Raw genomic sequence first — 21,050 nt, 5'->3', positions numbered from 1 at the left:
ATATGTATCACCTGGGCATCCGTGTTTTCGTCGTCTGCGGAACCAGACTCTTGAAGTTCAGCAATATGCTGCCATTTGGTATTCAGCCTTGAAAACACTGGACAAATATTTCATCAAATAAACATTAGACTTTTTATGGTCATGAAACAAGTAGGTTAGTTAGTTACAAATCATACTCATACTCACTAACACGTAGTTGTGACAAATCAAAAAGCTGTTTGGCAGAATCTATTATTCTCTAAAAGAGAAAACCAATTTAACTGATATAATAATATTTTTCAGTGTTTACATTAACTGATATTTACTTCCACAGTTCAGTTATACTTACTAAAAGGAGTAAATTGTGCGAGTACAGGAACTACAACAGTGTCGTAGCAGTCGGACGGACAGCTGGCGACAAACGGCTTGAAGAACACCCTCACAACTGGCCTGAGTCTGTAGTCTGGGATGTACTGTCAAACATACATCACACAGTCGTCATTCAAAAGTACAGCAAATGATACTTGAACAACAACAGTCTGACAATGAGGAATCAGCTAGGTTGGTATTAGTGAAACATCAGCTATAGTATTATGAAAGGGATAATATTTATTTAGTGGCTCAGTCGGTAGGTCGAGGACTGCACAAATCCATGGCAACGATGTTGTGGGTTTGCGTTGATGCCTACCACTGAAATCAGTTCACTCTTGCTTAACAGGTCAAATTCGTATGGGGGTGAGTTCAGACCGTTTAGTAACCAGGTTAAACTATTAAAGAAGATCTCAGTTTTCTAAACGGTCTGAACTCACCCCCCAGCCTGGGACCTGTCTGGGCCTTTATCAATTGTTTAGGTGGCGGAATTTCCTGCGTTACCCTGTGAGTTTTCACCGGCAGGAATTTGTCTAACATAATTGGCCACATTTTGACTACGTTCCCCCGTTCAACATGTTTACGTGTTGTACTTGTGTTGTGGTTAAATTTTGGCTACAGTACTTGTACTGTCCTGGTTCATCTCTTGCTTTTCTTGGTACTTCCTAAGCTTCCAAAGGCCTATGTGGACGGGTAAGAGCAAGGTTAAAAGAGGCTGCTTAACTTGTTATAAAAACAGGTTTAGCAGTGCTTGGCTACTTACAATCTGTTGCAAATGAGGAATCACAGGAATTCTTTTGTCTATGTTGTTGTTGGGCAGTTTCTCCCTTAGGTAATTTTCCTTAACCCCTTAACCGCCGTCTAAGTAGCCTCGTCAAAATCCGCCATTGCCACTTATTTTTGCCGTTTTTGACGATTTTTACTTGTGATTTAAAAAACTGTACCAGTTGTTTTTTTAAAGAAAATAGTTATCAATATTGTTTGTAGACATCTTCAAAAACATTAAGCTTTAACAATACCCTACTAAAATTTGTGATTGGGGGGGGGGGGGGTGGGGTTCGGGGGTTTCTTGAGTTAGGCCTATAATAAAAATTAGGCCTACAATAAAGTCTACAACTCTAATAAATCGTCATCCTCAAGCATGTCACCAGCTATTACGACTAATATTTACTACTCATTCAACACTACCAAGTAAATAACCACCACAAAACACAATTATAATGACAGGCATAATGTACGTAAGCATTACGTAAGCTTCCGCAAGCACGAGTTTTACTGAAACTACGAACGGAACTGATCGGGACCATTACTGCCCTATAATACCACTAAAATCCACCAGATTGCAGCACTAGTCAAGCAGCACTGTCAACAACTTGTTTACGTACGTATATCAGAGATAAGGCGGGAAGTGAGCTGTTAAAAATAAAACACAACAGCTGATTACGTCAACACGAGATAACTCGTACGTGGCGGTTGCTCTGAAAACTAGTATCGACCGGCATATCTCGTGCGTGGCGGTTAAGGGGTTAATGATTGGCTACCCACAAATTATTTCACTGTTACATAGGTTTTCTTTTGTCCGGTTTAGTTTGGTTTCCTGCATACGAATTCACTTACACTGTTTTTATATATGGCTGAATGAAAAAAATAGTACTTGTCTAACAGTGCATCAATGTTGCTGTATTAAATTGTCAAGTATAGAACAGTAGCTTGTTTTTTATGCACTTTATGAGTTCTTTTATCCGTTCATTTTTTTACTAATTTCTAATGATTCAGTTTAGTTTAGTTCCGACAAGAGTACAGTCCCGAGGTGTCCGGGCAAGAGAGTTGAGTCTCCAGTAAATTCACTAGCTTTCAGTATTTACATCCAGACTAACATTAAAACGGCAAACACCTAGAAAATGAACAATCTCTATGTACCTCCAGGTTGTGCAGCACAGTGACTATGAGACTGTCAGCCAGATGGGGCAGGTGGTAGAGGTCACGCGACAGGGAGGGGAAGGCATGGCCTAGTATCTGGTAGCAACTGTCATGTACTTGTGACAGGAAGTGTTGCATGCGATGCAGTGGCGTGTGTGGGGGCCGAGCCACGTCCATGGGGTCTGAGGACGACGGTACACCCAGCAGGTTGTTACGGTCTACCTCCAGCATGGCGTGGGCTCCCTTGTATCCCTGGAAAACAAGTAACGCTTATGTCTTGTACAGTTTGAGGTTAAGGCTGTAACTAAAGCACAAGGATGTTGGTTTTAAAAAGTTTTGCTGCAAATTGGCTTATCTGAATGGGAAAAGGTCCACTCAGGTACGATAATCACAAAAAACTATAACTATAGAATAAACTCAATCTCAATTATTCTCTTTCCATATTCCATTCTTTTTCATAGGCAGATGATTCTTGAAGATATTATAAAGTACATTATTACATTTAGTTTGAATTGTCATAAAAATATTTTATTCCAAAATATATTACTACAACAAATAAATAAACTAACATTGCATGATATTTTTCAATTTAATCGGTATTGGTGTTAAGTTTTAGAAGCCGATAAGTTACTGCAAGGAACATCGATATGCGTCGGAATGACCATGACGCAATCTCATTGGGTCTTGGCAGAAAGATCAGTTCCACTTCTATGCAGTGTTGCCAGATGGACGATAATGTTTGTACTTTTACAACTGTGGTAGTGGCGTAAACAAAGTATTTACTTTCCAAATTAACTACACATTTTCTAATGAGTTTACATAACATGATTTAAATTAGTCAAACTATTAACGTTTGTTTTCGAATTACGGCCACTCCTACGAATGATTACAAATATAGTTATGGTCAAGACTCACTGGAGATATCCGCCCTTGTGCCTCAGGTGTCCACAGAGAGTTAAACACCTTGATGAGAGCCAGCAGACCAGGCAGTAGAGGCAGCAGGTGAGGGGTGGCAGGGTTGCGGTAGATAGGGTTCCCTGCGTCTGTCCTCCCGATAACAAACCCTGCAACAACAACAATCACCTATATGAACAAATAGAGTCCAGGGGGTGATAGATAATAAAATATATAAAAGGTCACATCACCTAAACCTGATATTATGTCCTAATATAAGACTTCTTCAGAAAGTCCTATGTGAAAAAAACACATTTATAAATTTACAAATTTGTACACAAGGTTACCCAGGGGTAGATGACAAAAAAAGCTGTCATATTACCTAACAATATAGGCCTATTGGATTTTTTTTATTGACATCGATAAGCATGTGGAGGGACAAATCAAGTAGGCTTGGATTAAAAACACTCTGATTAGTAGGGCTGTACAATTGTGTTGTATTAAAAAAATATGTACAAACAGAACCTAATGGCAAGTAAAAGAAAGAAACAGAAATCATCCCACAAACATTCAATCACCATAAATGTGCTCAAAGGCATTATTTGTTCACGACATAGACATGTATAATGATTAAAAGTTTCATTATTTTTAAACACCGAGAAAGCTAATAAAATGTTTTTTTCGACGGCACAGAACAAAGAAAAACCTACCATAAGAATAACCATTAACAATAGTGAAATAAAAACAATAAACGTCACAACATTTTTAGGGATAGAGATTGATAATAATCTGAGTTGGGATGATCATGTTAAAAAAAGTAACAAGTAAAATTTCTACAGGACTATATATTTTATATAGGATGTCATTTTTATGTAATTTTGATACTTTAAAATCAATATAGTATGCTCATATTCATTCACATTTATCGTACGGGTTGGCAGTTTATGGGGGCACTACAAAGCAAAACTTAGACAAAATCTTAATACTTCAAAAAAGAGCTTTGCGAATAATGCTAAATCTAGAGCGTGATGCTTCGGTAAAAAATAAGTTTTGCAATTTAAACATACTAACAGTGTATGACCAATATATTTTGGAGTGCATAATTTGCACAAAAAGTCAACTCCACAATCACATCTTCCGTAGATATATACATTCCTACTACACTAGAAATAGAAATACAATTGACATCCCCCAACATAAACTTAGCTTTTTTGAAAAAAAAGCAACCTACATGGGGACAACATTTTTAAATAAATTGCCATTGAATTTAAAAACTCAGATGGATAAAAAATGCTTTAGGGATAAAGTTAAAGCTTATCTATTAACAAAAAATTGCTTCTCTATAGAAGAGTTTTTATTTGATTTTTATTCACCTTTTAAATCTGACAAGAATATTAGTTTTAAATCTATCAGTTTGTAATGTATATCTCTTTTCATATTTGAATTTTTGCATATACTTGCTGATCTTATAGATTTGTTTCTATTGAGAATGAAGGTTTTTAATTTTGTTGTATAAAACCGATATTAATTGTTGATTATATATGTTAAAGATTTCTGTAAAACTATTTGTAGCCTATGTATTGAATGTATTGACTCTATTCATGTATGTACATACAGACCGAATAAAGATTATTGATTCTGATTCTGATTCTGATTAAAGATAAACAAGCCTACTGTATTACCTCCTCTCAGAGCTCGGTCAGGGTCATCTGGCCAGGCACAACGTTTGACTACAGCACTCAGGATGTCAACACTGCACATGATCTGTGACAAACATAGATCAAACTTAAAACAAGATTGTTTATTTGAGTATCAGACTTATAACATGAGACAGGAACATGGACTAAGCAATGGTTAATCTGCTGCTTCGACGACATACTGTTTCTTACAGGGCATAAAATAACACGTTAACTGGGCGACACTTGTGTCACCCAGTGCTGAGATTTTGTCGCCCAGTGACTATGGGTGGTGCCGGCATATTTTTTTAATGATTCACATTTTAAATGTATCGGAATTAAACAAATAACATTATGTAAATATTTTAGAGTATTGAGCTATGAATTTGACCCAAGAGGTTGTGAAGGGAGCCTTGGCCTGTTACAACGTTCTAGAATACGTAATTAAGTGAGATTATATGGACTATTTACAAGTAAATATAATCGAAAAATTTGTGAAAAGATCGTAGAAATGAGTGATTTTCACTTTAATTTATGCAAAAATTTCTGGGGGGGGTACCTCGGACCCCCCTTTTTTATGGGTATTCCAGACCCCCCGGTAAGTCCGGCTCCACTGTCGCCCAGTGGAAATCCCTTAAAATATGCTCTGGTTTTTTAAGAAACATTCTCATGTCTCCATAAACCCCTACGAAAACCAAGATTACCTATTCGATAATCAACCCAGTACTATGCTTGGTTTGGAATCATGGAAGAAACTTGGAGCTTTAATCAAAGACACCGAGATAAAGTTGTTTTAAAATACAGTATTTGAGAAAACCTTGTAGTAAAATTTACAATACTTTTTATATCTTTACTATCAAAACTAAATAAAAACCATCTGTAAACTTTAGCCTGTCTTCTAGCATTGAGATCAAAACTGTAAAATACACCCTTACAAAGGAAAAGCAATTGGTGGACATCAGCGCAATCAAGCATAAGGAGACAAGACACACAAAAAAAGGCTTAAGATTTAACAATACAGTAAAACCCTGCTTATCTGGAGTCAGATATAAAGAACACAATAATACAACATCTGTATAAGGCTAAAGGGATTTTGACTCTTCGGTCTGAAGAGCTCTGACACATTTTATAGTTTACAAGCTAACAGCCTAGATTAAGTGTATTAAACCCAGAGAAAATGCTTGGTAACTAAATTAATAGTTGTTCAGACACAATACTAACAGTATTTTCACTTTTCTCACAAAAAAGCCAATTTTAGATATTGCTCTGTAATCTGATTTTGCAAAACCAGCACTGCCAAAGTCTTTTACCAACAAGTGTGCAATGTTAATTAGAAATCTATTTGCATTTGCAGTCTCCAAAATCATTGGATAGAGATTGTGCAATTATCACACCAAGTGTTGTGTTGTTGGCTAACCTGAGACCTGTTGCGGCCGTTGGTATCACTGCTGCTGGGCTCGACGGGAGGTTTGTCCAGTCCCACAAAAGCCATGAACCTCTCAGGAGTGGTGAACGCCTCGTTGGCCATGACCAGCCAATGCTCGGCCACTGGCCTCAGCACCTCTCCTACAAACACACTCTCTCTCTCGTACTCGCAGAAGTGGTTGCTGATCAGCAGCAGAGCTTCCTGGCAATAGTTCAGCCACTTATTAGTTCATACTCCAGGAAATCAGATCATAAACTGACCCTTCTGCTTTAAATTAACCTTTAAATTTAATTGAACAATATTTACCAATTTGTGGGAAAATACTAAAAGAAAATCAATCTTCAAGACAGCAATCAACCCTCCAGATCAGATCATATCAGTCTCCAAGATCTATAAATTTTTAGAATGAAATGTATTAAAAAGCCTTAACTTTTTCTTTCGTTTACAAAAAAAAAAAACTATTTGAAAAAAATATTAATATTTAAAAACATAAAACATGTGAAAATGTTGAAACAAAAAAGAATGAGTTTTGTTACACACTCACTTGTAAGCAGATGATCTCGAGTTTACTGAGAGCGTCAGCTTTGCTCTCCAGATCATTGACGATCATCTTGATCCTGTCAAACACAGGGAGCAGCAAAAGCGGATATTTCTGTCCGATCTTCACCATAAGGGAGGCTGCGTGACGGCGAACGTTCTTGACTGAGCGAGACCTTGTCTCCTTTGTTTCTCCGGGCAATGTGAACACCAGAGCGGAGAATATTTTGTCCAGAACACGCGGAAGATAGTTCTATGGCAACAAACAATAATAGTTGTACATATTTTAAAGATTTAGTGTTCTTGAGGTATCAAAATCAATAAGTACATGTAATTATGACATTTCTCTTATTTTTATTGAATATGATGACTAGACTACAAACAAAACCTGACGATTCAATAAAGGTACCCATGAACTGATAAAATAGCTGACAGAAAAAACCAACAGAGCACAATTTTTATCCCAGATTAAAGAAACGACATCCTATCCAAAATACCCTAAAATTTACCACTATGCCACAGTTAACTAATTTTTATAAATAATGGAAATGTTATGAAATGTAGGAGCTTACAAGTGAACAAACTCAAAAAAACACCATCATTTTTGTAATACATCATTTAAAAGATCTCTAAAAAATGTTACCGTTGTAGACTCGGCGGGTGACATGCTAAGGAAGACGAACAACGCTGAGATGCAGGACAACAGTGTGGACAATATGAGAGGATCTTGAGGCTCCAGCGCCAGACACAAGTCTAGCAGATGTAGTCCAGCAGTGACGGCCGGTCTCTCTGAACACATTACTATCCTGCTGAGTACACTGTCCAGGACCTGTCAACAGTATAGACACTATGAGAGGATCTTGAGGCTCCAGCGCCAGACACAAGTCTAGCAGATGTAGCCCAGCAGTGACTGCCGGCCTCTCTGAACACATTACTATCCTGCTGAGTACACTGTCCAGGACCTGTCAACAGTATAGACACTATGAGAGGATCTTGAGGCTCCAGCGCCAGACACAAGTCTAGCAGATGTAGCCCAGCAGTGACTGCCGGCCTCTCTGAACACATTACTATCCTGCTGAGTACACTGTCCAGGACCTGTCAACAGTATAGACACTATGAGAGGATCTTGAGGCTCCAGCGCCAGACACAAGTCTAGCAGATGTAGCCCAGCAGTGACTGCCGGTCTCTCTGAACACATTACTATCCTGCTGAGTACACTGTCCAGGACCTGTCAACAGTATAGACACTATGAGAGGATCTTGAGGCTCCAGCGCCAGACACAAGTCTAGCAGATGTAGCCCAGCAGTGACTGCCGGCCTCTCTGAACACATTACTATCCTGCTGAGTACACTGTCCAGGACCTGTCAACAGTATAGACACTATGAGAGGATCTTGAGGCTCCAGCGCCAGACACAAGTCTAGCAGATGTAGCCCAGCAGTGACTGCCGGCCTCTCTGAACACATTACTAACCTGCTGAGTACACTGTCCAGGACCTGTCAACAGTATAGACACTATGAGAGGATCTTGAGGCTCCAGCGCCAGACACAAGTCTAGCAGATGTAGTCCAGCAGTGACGGCCGGTCTCTCTGAACACATTACTATCCTGCTGAGTACACTGTCCAGGACCTGTCAACAGTATAGACAATATGAGAGGATCTCGAGGCTCCAGCGCCAGACACAAGTCTAGCAGATGTAGCCCAGCAGTGACTGCCGGCCTCTCTGAACACATTACTATCCTGCTGAGTACACTGTCCAGGACCTGTCAACAGTATAGACAATATGAGAGGATCTTGAGGCTCCAGCGCCAGACACAAGTCTAGCAGATGTAGCCCAGCAGTGACTGCCGGCCTCTCTGAACACATTACTATCCTGCTGAGTACACTGTCCAGGACCTGTCAACAGTATAGACACTATGAGAGGATCTTGAGGCTCCAGCGCCAGACACAAGTCTAGCAGATGTAGCCCAGCAGTGACTGCCGGCCTCTCTGAACACATTACTATCCTGCTGAGTACACTGTCCAGGACCTGTCAACAGTATAGACACTATGAGAGGATCTTGAGGCTCCAGCGCCAGACACAAGTCTAGCAGATGTAGCCCAGCAGTGACTGCCGGCCTCTCTGAACACATTACTATCCTGCTGAGTACACTGTCCAGGACCTGTCAACAGTATAGACACTATGAGAGGATCTTGAGGCTCCAGCGCCAGACACAAGTCTAGCAGATGTAGCCCAGCAGTGACTGCCGGTCTCTCTGAACACATTACTATCCTGCTGAGTACACTGTCCAGGACCTGTCAACAGTATAGACACTATGAGAGGATCTTGAGGCTCCAGGGCCAGACACAAGTCTAGCAGATGTAGCCCAGCAGTGACTGCCGGCCTCTCTGAACACATTACTATCCTGCTGAGTACACTGTCCAGGACCTGTCAACAGTATAGACACTATGAGAGGATCTTGAGGCTCCAGCGCCAGACACAAGTCTAGCAGATGTAGTCCAGCAGTGACAGCCGGCCTCTCTGAACACATTACTATCCTGCTGAGTACACTGTCCAGGACCTGTCAACAGTATAGACAATATGAGAGGATCTTGAGGCTCCAGCGCCAGACACAAGTCTAGCAGATGTAGTCCAGCAGTGACTGCCGGCCTCTCTGAACACATTACTATCCTGCTGAGTACACTGTCCAGGACCTGTCAACAGTATAGACAATATGAGAGGATCTTGAGGCTCCAGCGCCAGACACAAGTCTAGCAGATGTAGTCCAGCAGTGACGGCCGGTCTCTCTGAACACATTACTATCCTGCTGAGTACACTGTCCAGGACCTGTCAACAGTATAGACACTATGAGAGGATCCTGAGGCTCCAAGGCCAGACACAGTCTAGTAGGTGTAGTCCAGCAGTGATAGCCGCAACACATTACTCTCTGAACACCAGGGATGGACGGGTCCCGAAATTTCGGGAATTTTTCGGGAAAAAAATATTCCCGATTATCGGGACGGGATTACATTTGACTCGGGAATTTTTCGGGACGGGATTTGGTCCGATCGTCGGCGATTTTTCCGCTTCGCGAGTGCCGATAACGCCGTTATTGCGAGCGACAGGTCCGCGAACGCAGGAGACGAAGTCATTTCGGCGATTACGCTGTGACCGCGGAGTCCTACCGACGTCCGCGCCGTGACCGCGAGTCATACCGACGATCGCGCCGTGACCGCGGAGTCCTACCGACGATCGCGCCGTGACCGCGAGTCATACCGACGATAACCCGGTGACCGCGGAGTCATACCGACGATCGCGCCGTGACCGCAAGTCATACCGACGATCGCGCCGTGACCGCGAGTCATGACGACGATCGCGCCGTGACCGCGAGTCATACCGACGATAGCGTCGTGACCGCGAGTCATGACGACGATAGCGTCGTGACCGCGAGTCATGACGACGATCGCGTCGTGACCGCGAGTCATGACGACGATCGCGCCGTGACCGTGGAGTCATACCGACGATAACCCCGTGACCGCGGAGTCATACCGACGATCGCGCCGTGACCGCGAGTCATACCGACGATCGCGTCGTGACCGCGAGTCATGACGACGATCGCGTCGTGACCGCGAGTCATGACGACGATCGCGCCGTGACCGTGGAGTCATACCGACGATCGCGCCGTGACCGTGGAGTCATACCGACGATAACCCCGTGACCGCGGAGTCATACCGACGATCGCGCCGTGACCGCGAGTCATACCGACGATCGTGCCGTGACCGCGAGTCATGACGACGATCGCGCCGTGACCGTGAGTCATACAGACGATCACCCCGTGACCCGCGAGTCACAAGTTTCTATAGGTTACCCATTTTTTGGTTTTTAGCGAATTTCCCATATAGGGAATAAGCTATTACCGTAGGTCTCATGGTAAGACCTAGACCCGGGACCGATTTACTTTTTCATTTTGAGGTCCCCAGAGACCAAAAACACCATCCGTTCAAATTCATATATATATATATATATATATATTTATATGTGTCCGTTAGCGCGATAACTTGAGCAAAAATGATCCGATTTTGATGAAATTTGGTACAAACGTGTAAACCTACGTTTATTCGAACGAGTTCGCGAACCAGCATAATCGGACCATGGGAACAGTGGTTTATGGGGGGTTTTATGGGGTAAAAATGGGTTTTTCCCATTTTTTACCCTAAAAACAAAAAATTTTGCAATTTCTTTCTCAACCATTTTGTAGAGCTTTAAAAATGAAATAATTTAGTATATTGAAGCGCTGTTGTATGCCTATCGGTCACGGAGAAAATAAAAAAAAAGTGTAATTTAAAATTCCCATGTTATTCTTATGGAGAAAATGAAAACTGTTGTAGTTTACTTGTTTATGGATATATATTGATAAAATTTGGCAAATTTATTTATTTCATCCTATACTATTGACATATGGTCAAAAAACACTTTGTACCTTCCCCATAGCAGCAAACCTAAGCACTTGTTAAATCTAATGTTATTTAAATTGGGAATAAATATGTCTTATTTATGGAAATATTTTAGTAAAAATGTAATCAGACAAGTTGAAATTCGCTTAGTCTGCAGGTTTGCTGCGGCGGGGGTATTATAGATCAGTGCCACAAATGGTAAAAATTGATTTCGTATGTCTCTTTTGGTAACTGCAATACAGTACTTTCTTTTTATGCACAGAAAAAAATCCCGTCCCGTCCCGTCCCGAAAATCGGGAAGGAAATAAAAATCCCGTCCCGTCCCGTCCCGAACTAAAAATTCAATCCCGTCCATCCCTACTGAACACATTGAGTTTTTTAGCTCTCTGAACACATTACTATCCTGCTGAGTACACTGTCCAGGACCTAAAATACCAAAACTTTTACAGCCAATCTCATTTTACCCACCTACGGTAGTTATTTTGTTTAAAATACTAATATAAAAAATAAATTTCTAACACAATCTCGATCCAGAGCACAAGAAACACAACTTAGTAAATTATTGAAACAGAAAATGACACACAGACATGGCTTTGAAATACTCTTCAAATTCAATATTAGCGAGTTGAACCACTTCAATGAAAAAAAAGTGAAAATAATATTTAGCATATTACCGAAGATAGTGCCTCCCACTCGATGTATGAGGCAGACTGCAGTGTACACAGTGGCTCACGGATGGTCAGTGTCTTGTGTATCCGCAGTGTGAGCCACTCCTGCATGTAAGTGAAGGTGACGAGCGGCGCAACCAAGGTAGCCTGCAAACACCAAACTTATTTAGCACAAAGATTTAGTACAAATATAAAGAGATTTTTGGAGAATTAATCAGGTACGAGCATTTGCCACCACAACCTGTGTTCATAAAAAGACAGAAAAGAAAATGGAATTGTAACATAGTTAGGGTTTTCCATTGTACATCAAATTAAAATTTAAAAATATTACAGTGTCTACCTGTTTGAAAGTATCCAGCATATCGGTGCGACATCTGTGAAAGAATATGTTGAATTCTTCCTCTGAATCATAATCTAACACAGCGTACGGCGCAGCATCATTGGGACTGGCAACGGTCTTGTCTGTGGGAAAGACCACCTAAACACAGAAAAATAAAATTAAAAAGAAATACAGATTATATTTTTAATCTTTTATTTTATTATGAGATCAATAGAATCTAGGTGATTGATAAATCCAAGAAATAAACAATGACTATGTTTCGTTCTAATAGTTCATCCTAACGTCACAGGCTTAGTAACAGAGCACTTCTAGAGCATACTCCTGATTAACACAAAGAATTTTCTGGTCGAATAATTAACCCTAATTAATAGCCTTCTTGATCCACAGCACCACTGACAATTGCCAATCACTGATAGCACATGACATTGCAAGAATTAACATTTCCTTACCTTCATTATTTTCGGAGCGGTTGCTTCTATCCACTTGGGTACAAAGCTGAGGAACACCGAGTCTTTGGAGATGAGATCGTGTTTGAAGAATGCAGTCCACAGTGCGTTGGCGTAGTGAGCCACAGTGAGAGAAGGGTGACGGGAGAAGGTAGCAATGGCCTCCAGGTACATGGAGAAGTTAGGGGGCCTTGTGTGGCACTCGTCTTTACCCCAGAGCGAACACAGCTGCATCCCTATGCCTGTCAACACCTACGGACCACATGCAGCCTTGTACAAGTGTTACTATTTAAATGGGTCAATTTTATTTCTGTCTCACCACCGGAGCTATTAACCGAAACTGGTTGTGATACAGAGCGCTTTCTGTAACTTCAGTACATCATAGAACACAACTTGTTGGTTTATTTGAAACATCTGTCAATATAATTTTTTTTATTCTCTTTAAAATTGTCTTTTGAAATTCCTAAAATGAGTACCTTTAAGACGGTCCCAGGGCTAAGCCCTGAAAGTTCTCACGAAATTGATGATGTATAAACCGATTCTATGAAATTCTACATGTATGTACCAATGTTTCGTGGTCATCAGTCCAGTGAAGTCTGAGTTTATCACTGCCAAACATATATACAAACCAACGTCCTCTTTTATACTTATAGATTTTATCACCTGTGTATATTCTCAAGGATTTCTACTTCTACAACATTGTGCCGGACTTACAACAGAAGTTTTCTTTACCTGTGTGAGTTTTTTAAGGAACGTGTAATGTTTTTCATCGAGAGCCTTCTCGGAAGCCACGCCTGCAGCATGGAACATACAAGCCATAGCGTCTGCACTGAACAGAATCAGCAAAGGCCTTCTTTCTTCTGTCTTGCCCTTCCTAGAGACAATCTGCAACAGAATAATTGAATTTTACTTGCAATGCTAAAGTGTAAGATCTTACGTAGCCATGAAATTTACCCAGTTGATATAAGCTACAGTAGTTATTTAGTAAACAGCGATGGAATTAAACGTAAGATTGTTGGGTTCGTTGTTTTTAACTTAAATTTAAGGTTTATGATGAGAAGTGATCCAGTGTCTTTCTTTTTTTAAATGCTCAGATCAAAATAATCTGTTGAAAGTTCATAGGGTTGTGTTACTTGGCTGTCCATAGCCACTGGCCAGGCCCCTGATAAATGCCTAAAATCTACCAAACGTACCAAACGTTTTTACTCTTCCTGAGGAAAGTGTCCCATTTGGTAAGACAAGATTATCCTCCTTTCTTTGTTATATTCCCTCACAGTGAATCTGCAGATATGATCAACAGTCAGAATGTTGATCATGGGCAAAATGTATGAAATCATGTAATCAAATTGATTGAGTTTTTTCACCTGTAGAAGACATTCTGCTGCAGGAGTCTGGAATGTTTCATTCTTCAGTAAAAGACAGAGGATCTGCAGAATCTTTCCGTCGTCTGCCATGATGTGTGTCATCGCCACCCACTCAACAAACCCACTCAGAGTCAGTAGGACCACCTGAAAATTTGTGGATATTTATTTACAAATGCTCACCTACTTAAAAATCAAACTATCCTTAATACATAATACAAAAACTGGCAGGTAAAGTCAAAATTTGGATAGTTGCAATTGATCTACAAACTTAATTAACTAATATAACAAAACCTGAATGGTAAACCTCAACACAAATACAGTTGCAGAAAAATCATTTAATGTTGAGTGGTCTAGTAATTAAAGCTTTTGAAAACGAAATTCTCAATAGTCACAAATTGGCATTTAATCCTCTTTACACATAAAGTCTCCGAAACAACTTATCAGTAAGTATGACCAAAATAAGTGAAGCTGTAAAGAGTATGGAACTACAAATCACTCACCTGTACAACTTTAGCATGGGCTGCCGCAGCTGGCAAGCCTTGCTCAAGGGATAGGATATGAGTCTTGTAGTGCTCCTCAATGAGCCGCAGAAAAAACGCAAAAATATCCCCCATGTTGGTGGTGAGTGCTTGATACAAATCCTTCCTTCTTTGGGTGGACTCCAGTGTCTGTTAAGTCAACAAAACACTTAATTTGAAATTAAGTTTTATGAACACTTTTTTAATGTGCAGCTAGTTTATCCATAACCTTTACATAAACATGAGCCTTGTTAAATAAATTTTAAAAATATTAAAACAATTTTAAACAATCATAGTAGTTAAGATTTGTCAGATTTTACATAAATTGTTAACTTATCTACAAGAAATACAATAGTTTAGTAAGCAACGGATAAGACAAATATAAAATGAGACTTGTTTGCTTGAAGTAATAAAGCAACAAAAATAAAATAACCAATTCTTAACAATAAAAATTCTCTCCATGCAGAAATACAATGTACATTAATAGAATTAGCTAATAAACCTTAGAACATGAATTTTGTTAGGTACCTTGTACCTACTTAACTTTTGGACCATAGAAGTAATAAATAAAAATTCCCTTTATTTGAGACCAACATCAGAATCTAATAGCCCTTTCTTTTAGTTCACCTTTACACAGAAAAATCTAAAAAAAATAATACCTTAGGCCTTGTAAATAAAATTGGTACCTATATAAAATTAAGAATGAAATTGCTAAATTTTATGTTTTTGGGTCAAAAATGGGAAAAACCAGTTTTTACTTACGTTCCAATAAATGTAGGTTTACACGTTTACCAAATTTCATCATCTGATCATTTTTGCATAAGTTATCGTGCTAACAAACACATATATATATAGGCCTACATGAATTTGAGCGGATGGTGTTTTTGGCCTCTATGGACCTCAAAACAAAAAAGTATATCGGTCCCCGGTCCAGGTCTTACCATAAGTACTACGATAATAGCTTATTCCCTATATGGAAAATTTGCTAACAACAGTGTATTTTTATTTAGCCATGTAAACTATGTCAGAATAAATATTGAGAGACTGGTAGGCTACTCAATAGATAAGCAGGTACGGTACCGTACTGGTAAAACTTAGAGGATATTGAATTGATATATACATGATTTGATGCTTCTAGGTGACGAATAAGGTGGCTCAAACTGTGAATTAACACAAATAGGCCTACACACCTAAAGCATAGGTGCCAACCATGCCGACTACATTTCTGATATTTCACTGGGTTTACCTGAAGAATAGCCACATCCTCCGCCAGTCGAAGGAACACCAACAGAACAAGTTCAGTTTGTGTGCAACCTTTGGTGCATGCATGGCTCAGCTCTGTCAGTAATGTCGGCCATTGCTGAGGCCACTCACGCTTGATCATTTCCACAATCACACGAGACATCGCGTCCTTGATGTGAGCCTCTAGCTGAGCCGCCTCTCCTTCAATAAGCTTCATTGCATTCTCCTATAAAAAAACAAAAAGTTTACAAGAACGTCTTTTTTAAAGGCCTGCAGTTTTGTAGAGGTATCAATGTTCATGCTGGTTTGCGAACTCATTCAAGTTTATCCGCCTTTAAACCAAATTTCATCAAAATCGGACAAAAATTACTCGAGTTATCGCGTTCACAGACATATAGATATATACAAATCTATATATATAAAATTTGAACGTGAATAGTATTTTTGGCCTCTGGGGCATCAAAATAAAGAAGTTAATCAGTCCCGGGCCTAGGTCTTACCGTGCCACCTACGGTAATACTAGCTACTTCCCTTTACATCATCTACATGATGTAACATCATGTCATGGACATCAACATCGCCCATGAACCTGTTATGCTCTAGAATGACATCAGGCTTCTCTACAACCTGTTCTTCAGCCTGTCCCTTACCACTTAGGTGGCGTTTGATATTGTTGGTTGAAAGTTGGAAGATGGAGAATCAACTGATTTTGGCTACAATTGGTAATAATATACTGCATGGGTCATATGGCCTTTGAGCCAAAACTTCATTGTTTATCACATGAAAGAAGCGTAAAACCAATTGAAATCTATTCCTTGGAAACATTTGAAGGAAGCATGGTGTCGATCAAGATGGCATTTTAGTCCAGAAAGAGAGCATGGTTGGTTTCTGTACCAGTCCGATATTCAAAATAGCTGCAATGAAAGCTTTGATCTCATTCATTGTTACTGACAACCATTCCTTGACCCTAGACTTGTCCTTCAGTTGAGTAGAATTGACACTGAGAAGCATACCTGTTGGTTTCACCAATTATCAACGTGAGCAGAGAGGTTGTTTGAAAAATATGTCAAAGTACATATGGGGCTTGATGGGAGCTGAATCCACATTGGGCATTTATGCTTCGGCCCTACCTCTTCTAAAAAAGGTGTTGGAGGATCCAGGAAATTCTCCTCAGGTTCTAGCACAGTTCATTGAAACACATCATCGGAAGAATCCGTTTCAGATTCATCATTTTCCGATTTAACAAATGCTTGTCTTTAGTGGCTTTGAGAACGATTAGTATGAGAAGGCCTGGGCCTAGCGTTTCTGCATTGTTGCCATAGAATAACGGATTTATTATTTTTATTTTTTTTCTTCCAACGGTTCAAACAAAACAATTTACAATTATTTTTACAATTCATAATCAATGGTACTATATCAACGGGTCAAGCCAAACATGCAATGGGACCTATGTCATAACTACTTAGCCTAAATGGGAATACTTGACAACAAGAACAAACTAAAAACTCTATAACTGAGCAAAAGTGGACTAAAAATGATAAATCTTTGTAAATAGGTAACATTGAATAAAGTTGTGTAGTCAAAAATAGATAACAACAATAGCCTAATTGGAGTTGAACATGCAGGATCAGCTCTAGGACCATCTACACAGCTGTGTCAGGATAATTTACAGCAGCAGTATTTATTGGTGTTATTGCAGTAATAGATTGGAGTGATAACTAATGATTGGAGTAATAGATTGGACCACTGTCGACCTTTATTTACACAAATGAAAATTTTAACAGTAACAAACTTATACATTGTTCTACATATTCTAATTTACACTAAAAAACTAATCTTTACCTTTACCTCACCAGGCAAGATATACACCTACACAAAACCCGAAACAGGACAAAACTCAATATTTCACAGCACAGATTGGCAAAATTCGGCACATCACACAAGGCAAATTGTATCAAATTTTTCAACAAACTACATGAATCGGCAAGGACCACCACACTAAAAATCTTCAAAAATAAGGTAACTGCTTGGCTTTTAGACGATCCATTTTATAATATTTATGAATATTTAAATAGGTACATGTGTAGAAATTAGTTTCTAGCTGTAACTTGTAGATTTATGACAACCTGTTTTAATTTAATTTAACTCAATGACACTGCCTATCTCATGTAGGCCTATATGATCAACGGCAAATAAACCATTTCGGACATTTAATTTCATTTCATTTCTAATATCAGATGAGTAGGTGTAGGCTACTCAACTTCAGTGGGGTCATAATCCTTAAAACCAACATCTGTGTTATTAGGTTCAAAAGTGCTAAGTTATCAGATGAATGATAGTCCAATTCTGGAAAGAATAATGTCTTAGGCCTAGCTGTAGCTTTTTTATTCACTTTTTTTAAAGGATTTAAGCCTGCATTCGTCTAGGCACTAGTCACACGCCTAGGCCTAGGTTGCTCCGGTGGGCCTATAGGCTACCAAAAACACCTTGTGCAATTGGTACGTGTGAGAGCATATTTCTGGTAAATCAGAGTCAATTAACTGGTACATCTGGAGGTTTGCTTGGTCCTGGGATTGGATTTTCGATACTTCATACACCAAGTTTTACTTTCTTAGCTGGAGGAGCGTCAATCCCGTCTTCAAAATATGTATCAACAATACTGACGCTGTTTTCAAGTTGGTTGTAAACTAATTCCCAAATGGCGGACAAGAAGAGACAGAATTTAAAAAGAATCTAACCATTATATTGACTTAAGTGGTCCAATGCTGGCCATAAAATAATAATAAATAAATAAATTCCCAAATGACACACAAGTTGTTAAGATCTATTCTGTCACTTATTTTTGTTTCATAAATGGAAAATAAGAAGTACCGGTACCACACAGCATATTTAATAATAATATCAGCAATATTTAACGTTGTTTGCTAGTATTCGCGCACGTATAACCTGACAACAACAAACAAACATCAAACAGGCGATATCAGATGTCATATACGGCTAAAATAGTGTCTGCTAACAGACAAAAGGCAACAAAATTGCTACAAAACTGACAGCCGGAAGCTTTTGGATCAAAACTATGTGTTTTTAAGGCCAGTATGTTGTTTGAGTAATAGGCCAATATTACATACTGATCGTCACCGACAGCGACACTTGGTAATTTATTAGTAAGCACATCGCGTCACTATGAGCGACGCTGCAGCACTAAAAGGGTTTAATAATAAAAGAATATAAGCCTAGTTACTTTAGGCCTACACACTAGACCTACCGGTACTGACTCCGTTGAAACTTGAAAGTCACTTACCAGTAACTTACCTATACTCCCAAACCGTGTTTTTTCAAAATTGAAATATTTTGTAAGTGTATCAGAATAACACAAGAAATGAGTTAGGAAACTTAAATTTAGGCCTAGCCTATGACAATTATTTTGACACAAATTATGTGACTCACCTTAATAAATAGTTTTTCTGGTTGAGTGAGGTTATACCATCGGTATTTGACACAGTGCTCCATACACTGAAGGCCAAAGTGTCTAACTATCTGAGAAAACTCGCTGTGTCGTGCCAAGTACAAACCACATTGGACACACAAAGGAGACTTCTCTTTGAACTGTTCGCAGGCATTATATGCCTCTAGCCTTTGCTGCTGTGGCACAGAATTAGCCATTGCTAATTCTACAGCCGAAGCAAGTTGACGAGCAACTAGCTCTACCTCTCCTTCCATCTAAAACACAATTTTTACATTAATTGAAAATAGCCAAGTGCTACTAAATTTTAACGCAGAGGATACGCGTCTGGTAACCGGACGTGAATTGGGCGTCCGCCAGTGACGTCACCGGGTTGTGTGGGCCCGGAACACCATTACCGAAACAATACGAAGTGCAGCAGTTGGTGTGTGGTGTAGTGGAGAGAGTATCTTATTCGGCTGATGTTCAAGAGGTAACTTATCCAGATCAAATCCCATTGGTGATCTAAGTTAGTTTTTTGTCAAAGATTTTGCTTAGAATGTATTGTTAAAATTTGAGGCATTTAACTTATAATTTAATTCTATGAACAAAATTTTACCTTTATTTGATTTTTTCCTTATCAGTAAGTTACCGTAAGTTAAGTTTGGCTAGGTTAAGACAGTAAGTTAACTGCCTGACGCCTAATCCACGTCCGGTTACGGGACGCGTATCCTCTGCGAAAGTTTTATAATACAAAATCACAATTAACAATATGACAACTAAGTTAGCTTAACTCTCTACGCAAACTAGGTTAGTGATTTGTTAACTAGCATAAGTGTTGGAACATTTCTAGAATATATAACTTAAACAAACGGAAAAAAGCTCAAAATATCTAAAATTAATAAGCCAGTATAGCTGTCATTTGTTAACCCTAACAAATATCAAAAAAATAAAGAAGGCCTAGTTCCAAGTAGGCAGGACTAACAATAAGCTTTAGGCTACATTTATTTCTAAATTGACACAATTTAATATTTGATTGAAATTTAACTATTAATATCAAAAAACTATTGAGTTACTCCTAAAAATTTGTTATTTACAAGTTGTATAATGAAATTGAAGATGATGAAACTCAAATTTCTTCTAAAACATGTGCAACCACTTTATTATTGGAAACTAATGCAACAATGCTAATAATTGTGCATTTACCTCAACTGAATTAGGCCTTGGATGAAACTGGTGCAATTAATTCAGGGCATCTATTAAAAAGCTAGGTAACAAGTATAAAAATGTTATATTAAACTTTTCCACTTAATTTCTTGTAATGAATCGAAAAAATGTAGCCATGAAGTTGAGTTGGTAATTGTAAATACAGACGCCCGTGTAGCCGGTTGGAATGGATACCGTGCTACCACCACTGCAACTTTCTAAACTCACTACCTGCCATAGGTATAGACACGTAATAATATTACATCATTTTTATTAATGATAATAGCATAATAGCATATAATAGCTAGAAAAAATCTAAAACTAACCTCATTAGACAATCCATAATGAGTAGAGCATCTTTAGATAAACTTAATACTTAAAAAATCAATGGCTTAAGAAATCAATGGCTCTGACAACAAATTCAAAGAAATATGGCAAACGATAAAAAGAAATCAAAAATGTAAGGACGAATGAGGAGAATAAATAAATTAAGATTATTAATGATAGTGTTCAAGTGGTAAGTGATCCAACTATTGTGGAGTTGTTGAATGTTTTTTTCTTGAACATTGAAAAGCCCATAACCTCGGTGAGG

The 21,050-nt window shown here is 39.0% G+C and overlaps 1 protein-coding gene across 1 annotated transcript in view; it reads right to left on the bottom strand.

The window, feature by feature from the left end:
* LOC128989772 (exportin-5) overlaps positions 1–20,613 on the bottom strand; it is a 29,071-nt gene extending 8,458 nt beyond the window's left edge. Inside the window, exons 1-17 of the mRNA XM_054411813.1 lie at positions 20,459–20,613; positions 19,258–19,530; positions 15,815–16,036; positions 14,551–14,718; positions 14,051–14,194; positions 13,419–13,571; positions 12,690–12,938; positions 12,241–12,378; positions 11,907–12,047; positions 7,445–7,630; positions 6,809–7,054; positions 6,256–6,465; positions 4,845–4,926; positions 3,184–3,332; positions 2,269–2,520; positions 329–452; positions 12–97 (exon numbers count right to left, since the gene is read on the bottom strand). Of these exons, the coding sequence (XP_054267788.1) occupies positions 12–97; positions 329–452; positions 2,269–2,520; positions 3,184–3,332; positions 4,845–4,926; positions 6,256–6,465; positions 6,809–7,054; positions 7,445–7,630; positions 11,907–12,047; positions 12,241–12,378; positions 12,690–12,938; positions 13,419–13,571; positions 14,051–14,194; positions 14,551–14,718; positions 15,815–16,036; positions 19,258–19,530 (2,823 nt within the window). The 5' untranslated portion in view covers positions 20,459–20,613. The remainder of the gene's footprint in view (positions 1–11; positions 98–328; positions 453–2,268; positions 2,521–3,183; positions 3,333–4,844; positions 4,927–6,255; positions 6,466–6,808; positions 7,055–7,444; positions 7,631–11,906; positions 12,048–12,240; positions 12,379–12,689; positions 12,939–13,418; positions 13,572–14,050; positions 14,195–14,550; positions 14,719–15,814; positions 16,037–19,257; positions 19,531–20,458) is intronic.
* Positions 20,614–21,050: the final 437 nt, after the last annotated feature.

Source organism: Macrosteles quadrilineatus, unplaced genomic scaffold, assembly GCF_028750875.1.
Source record: "Macrosteles quadrilineatus isolate MER2022 unplaced genomic scaffold, UCM_ALF_1.0 Scaffold_3__2_contigs__length_128488019, whole genome shotgun sequence".
Lineage (NCBI taxonomy): Eukaryota > Metazoa > Arthropoda > Insecta > Hemiptera > Cicadellidae > Macrosteles > Macrosteles quadrilineatus.
Note: the sequence above shows the minus strand (reverse complement) of the source record. Positions and strands in the feature narration are given on the sequence as shown.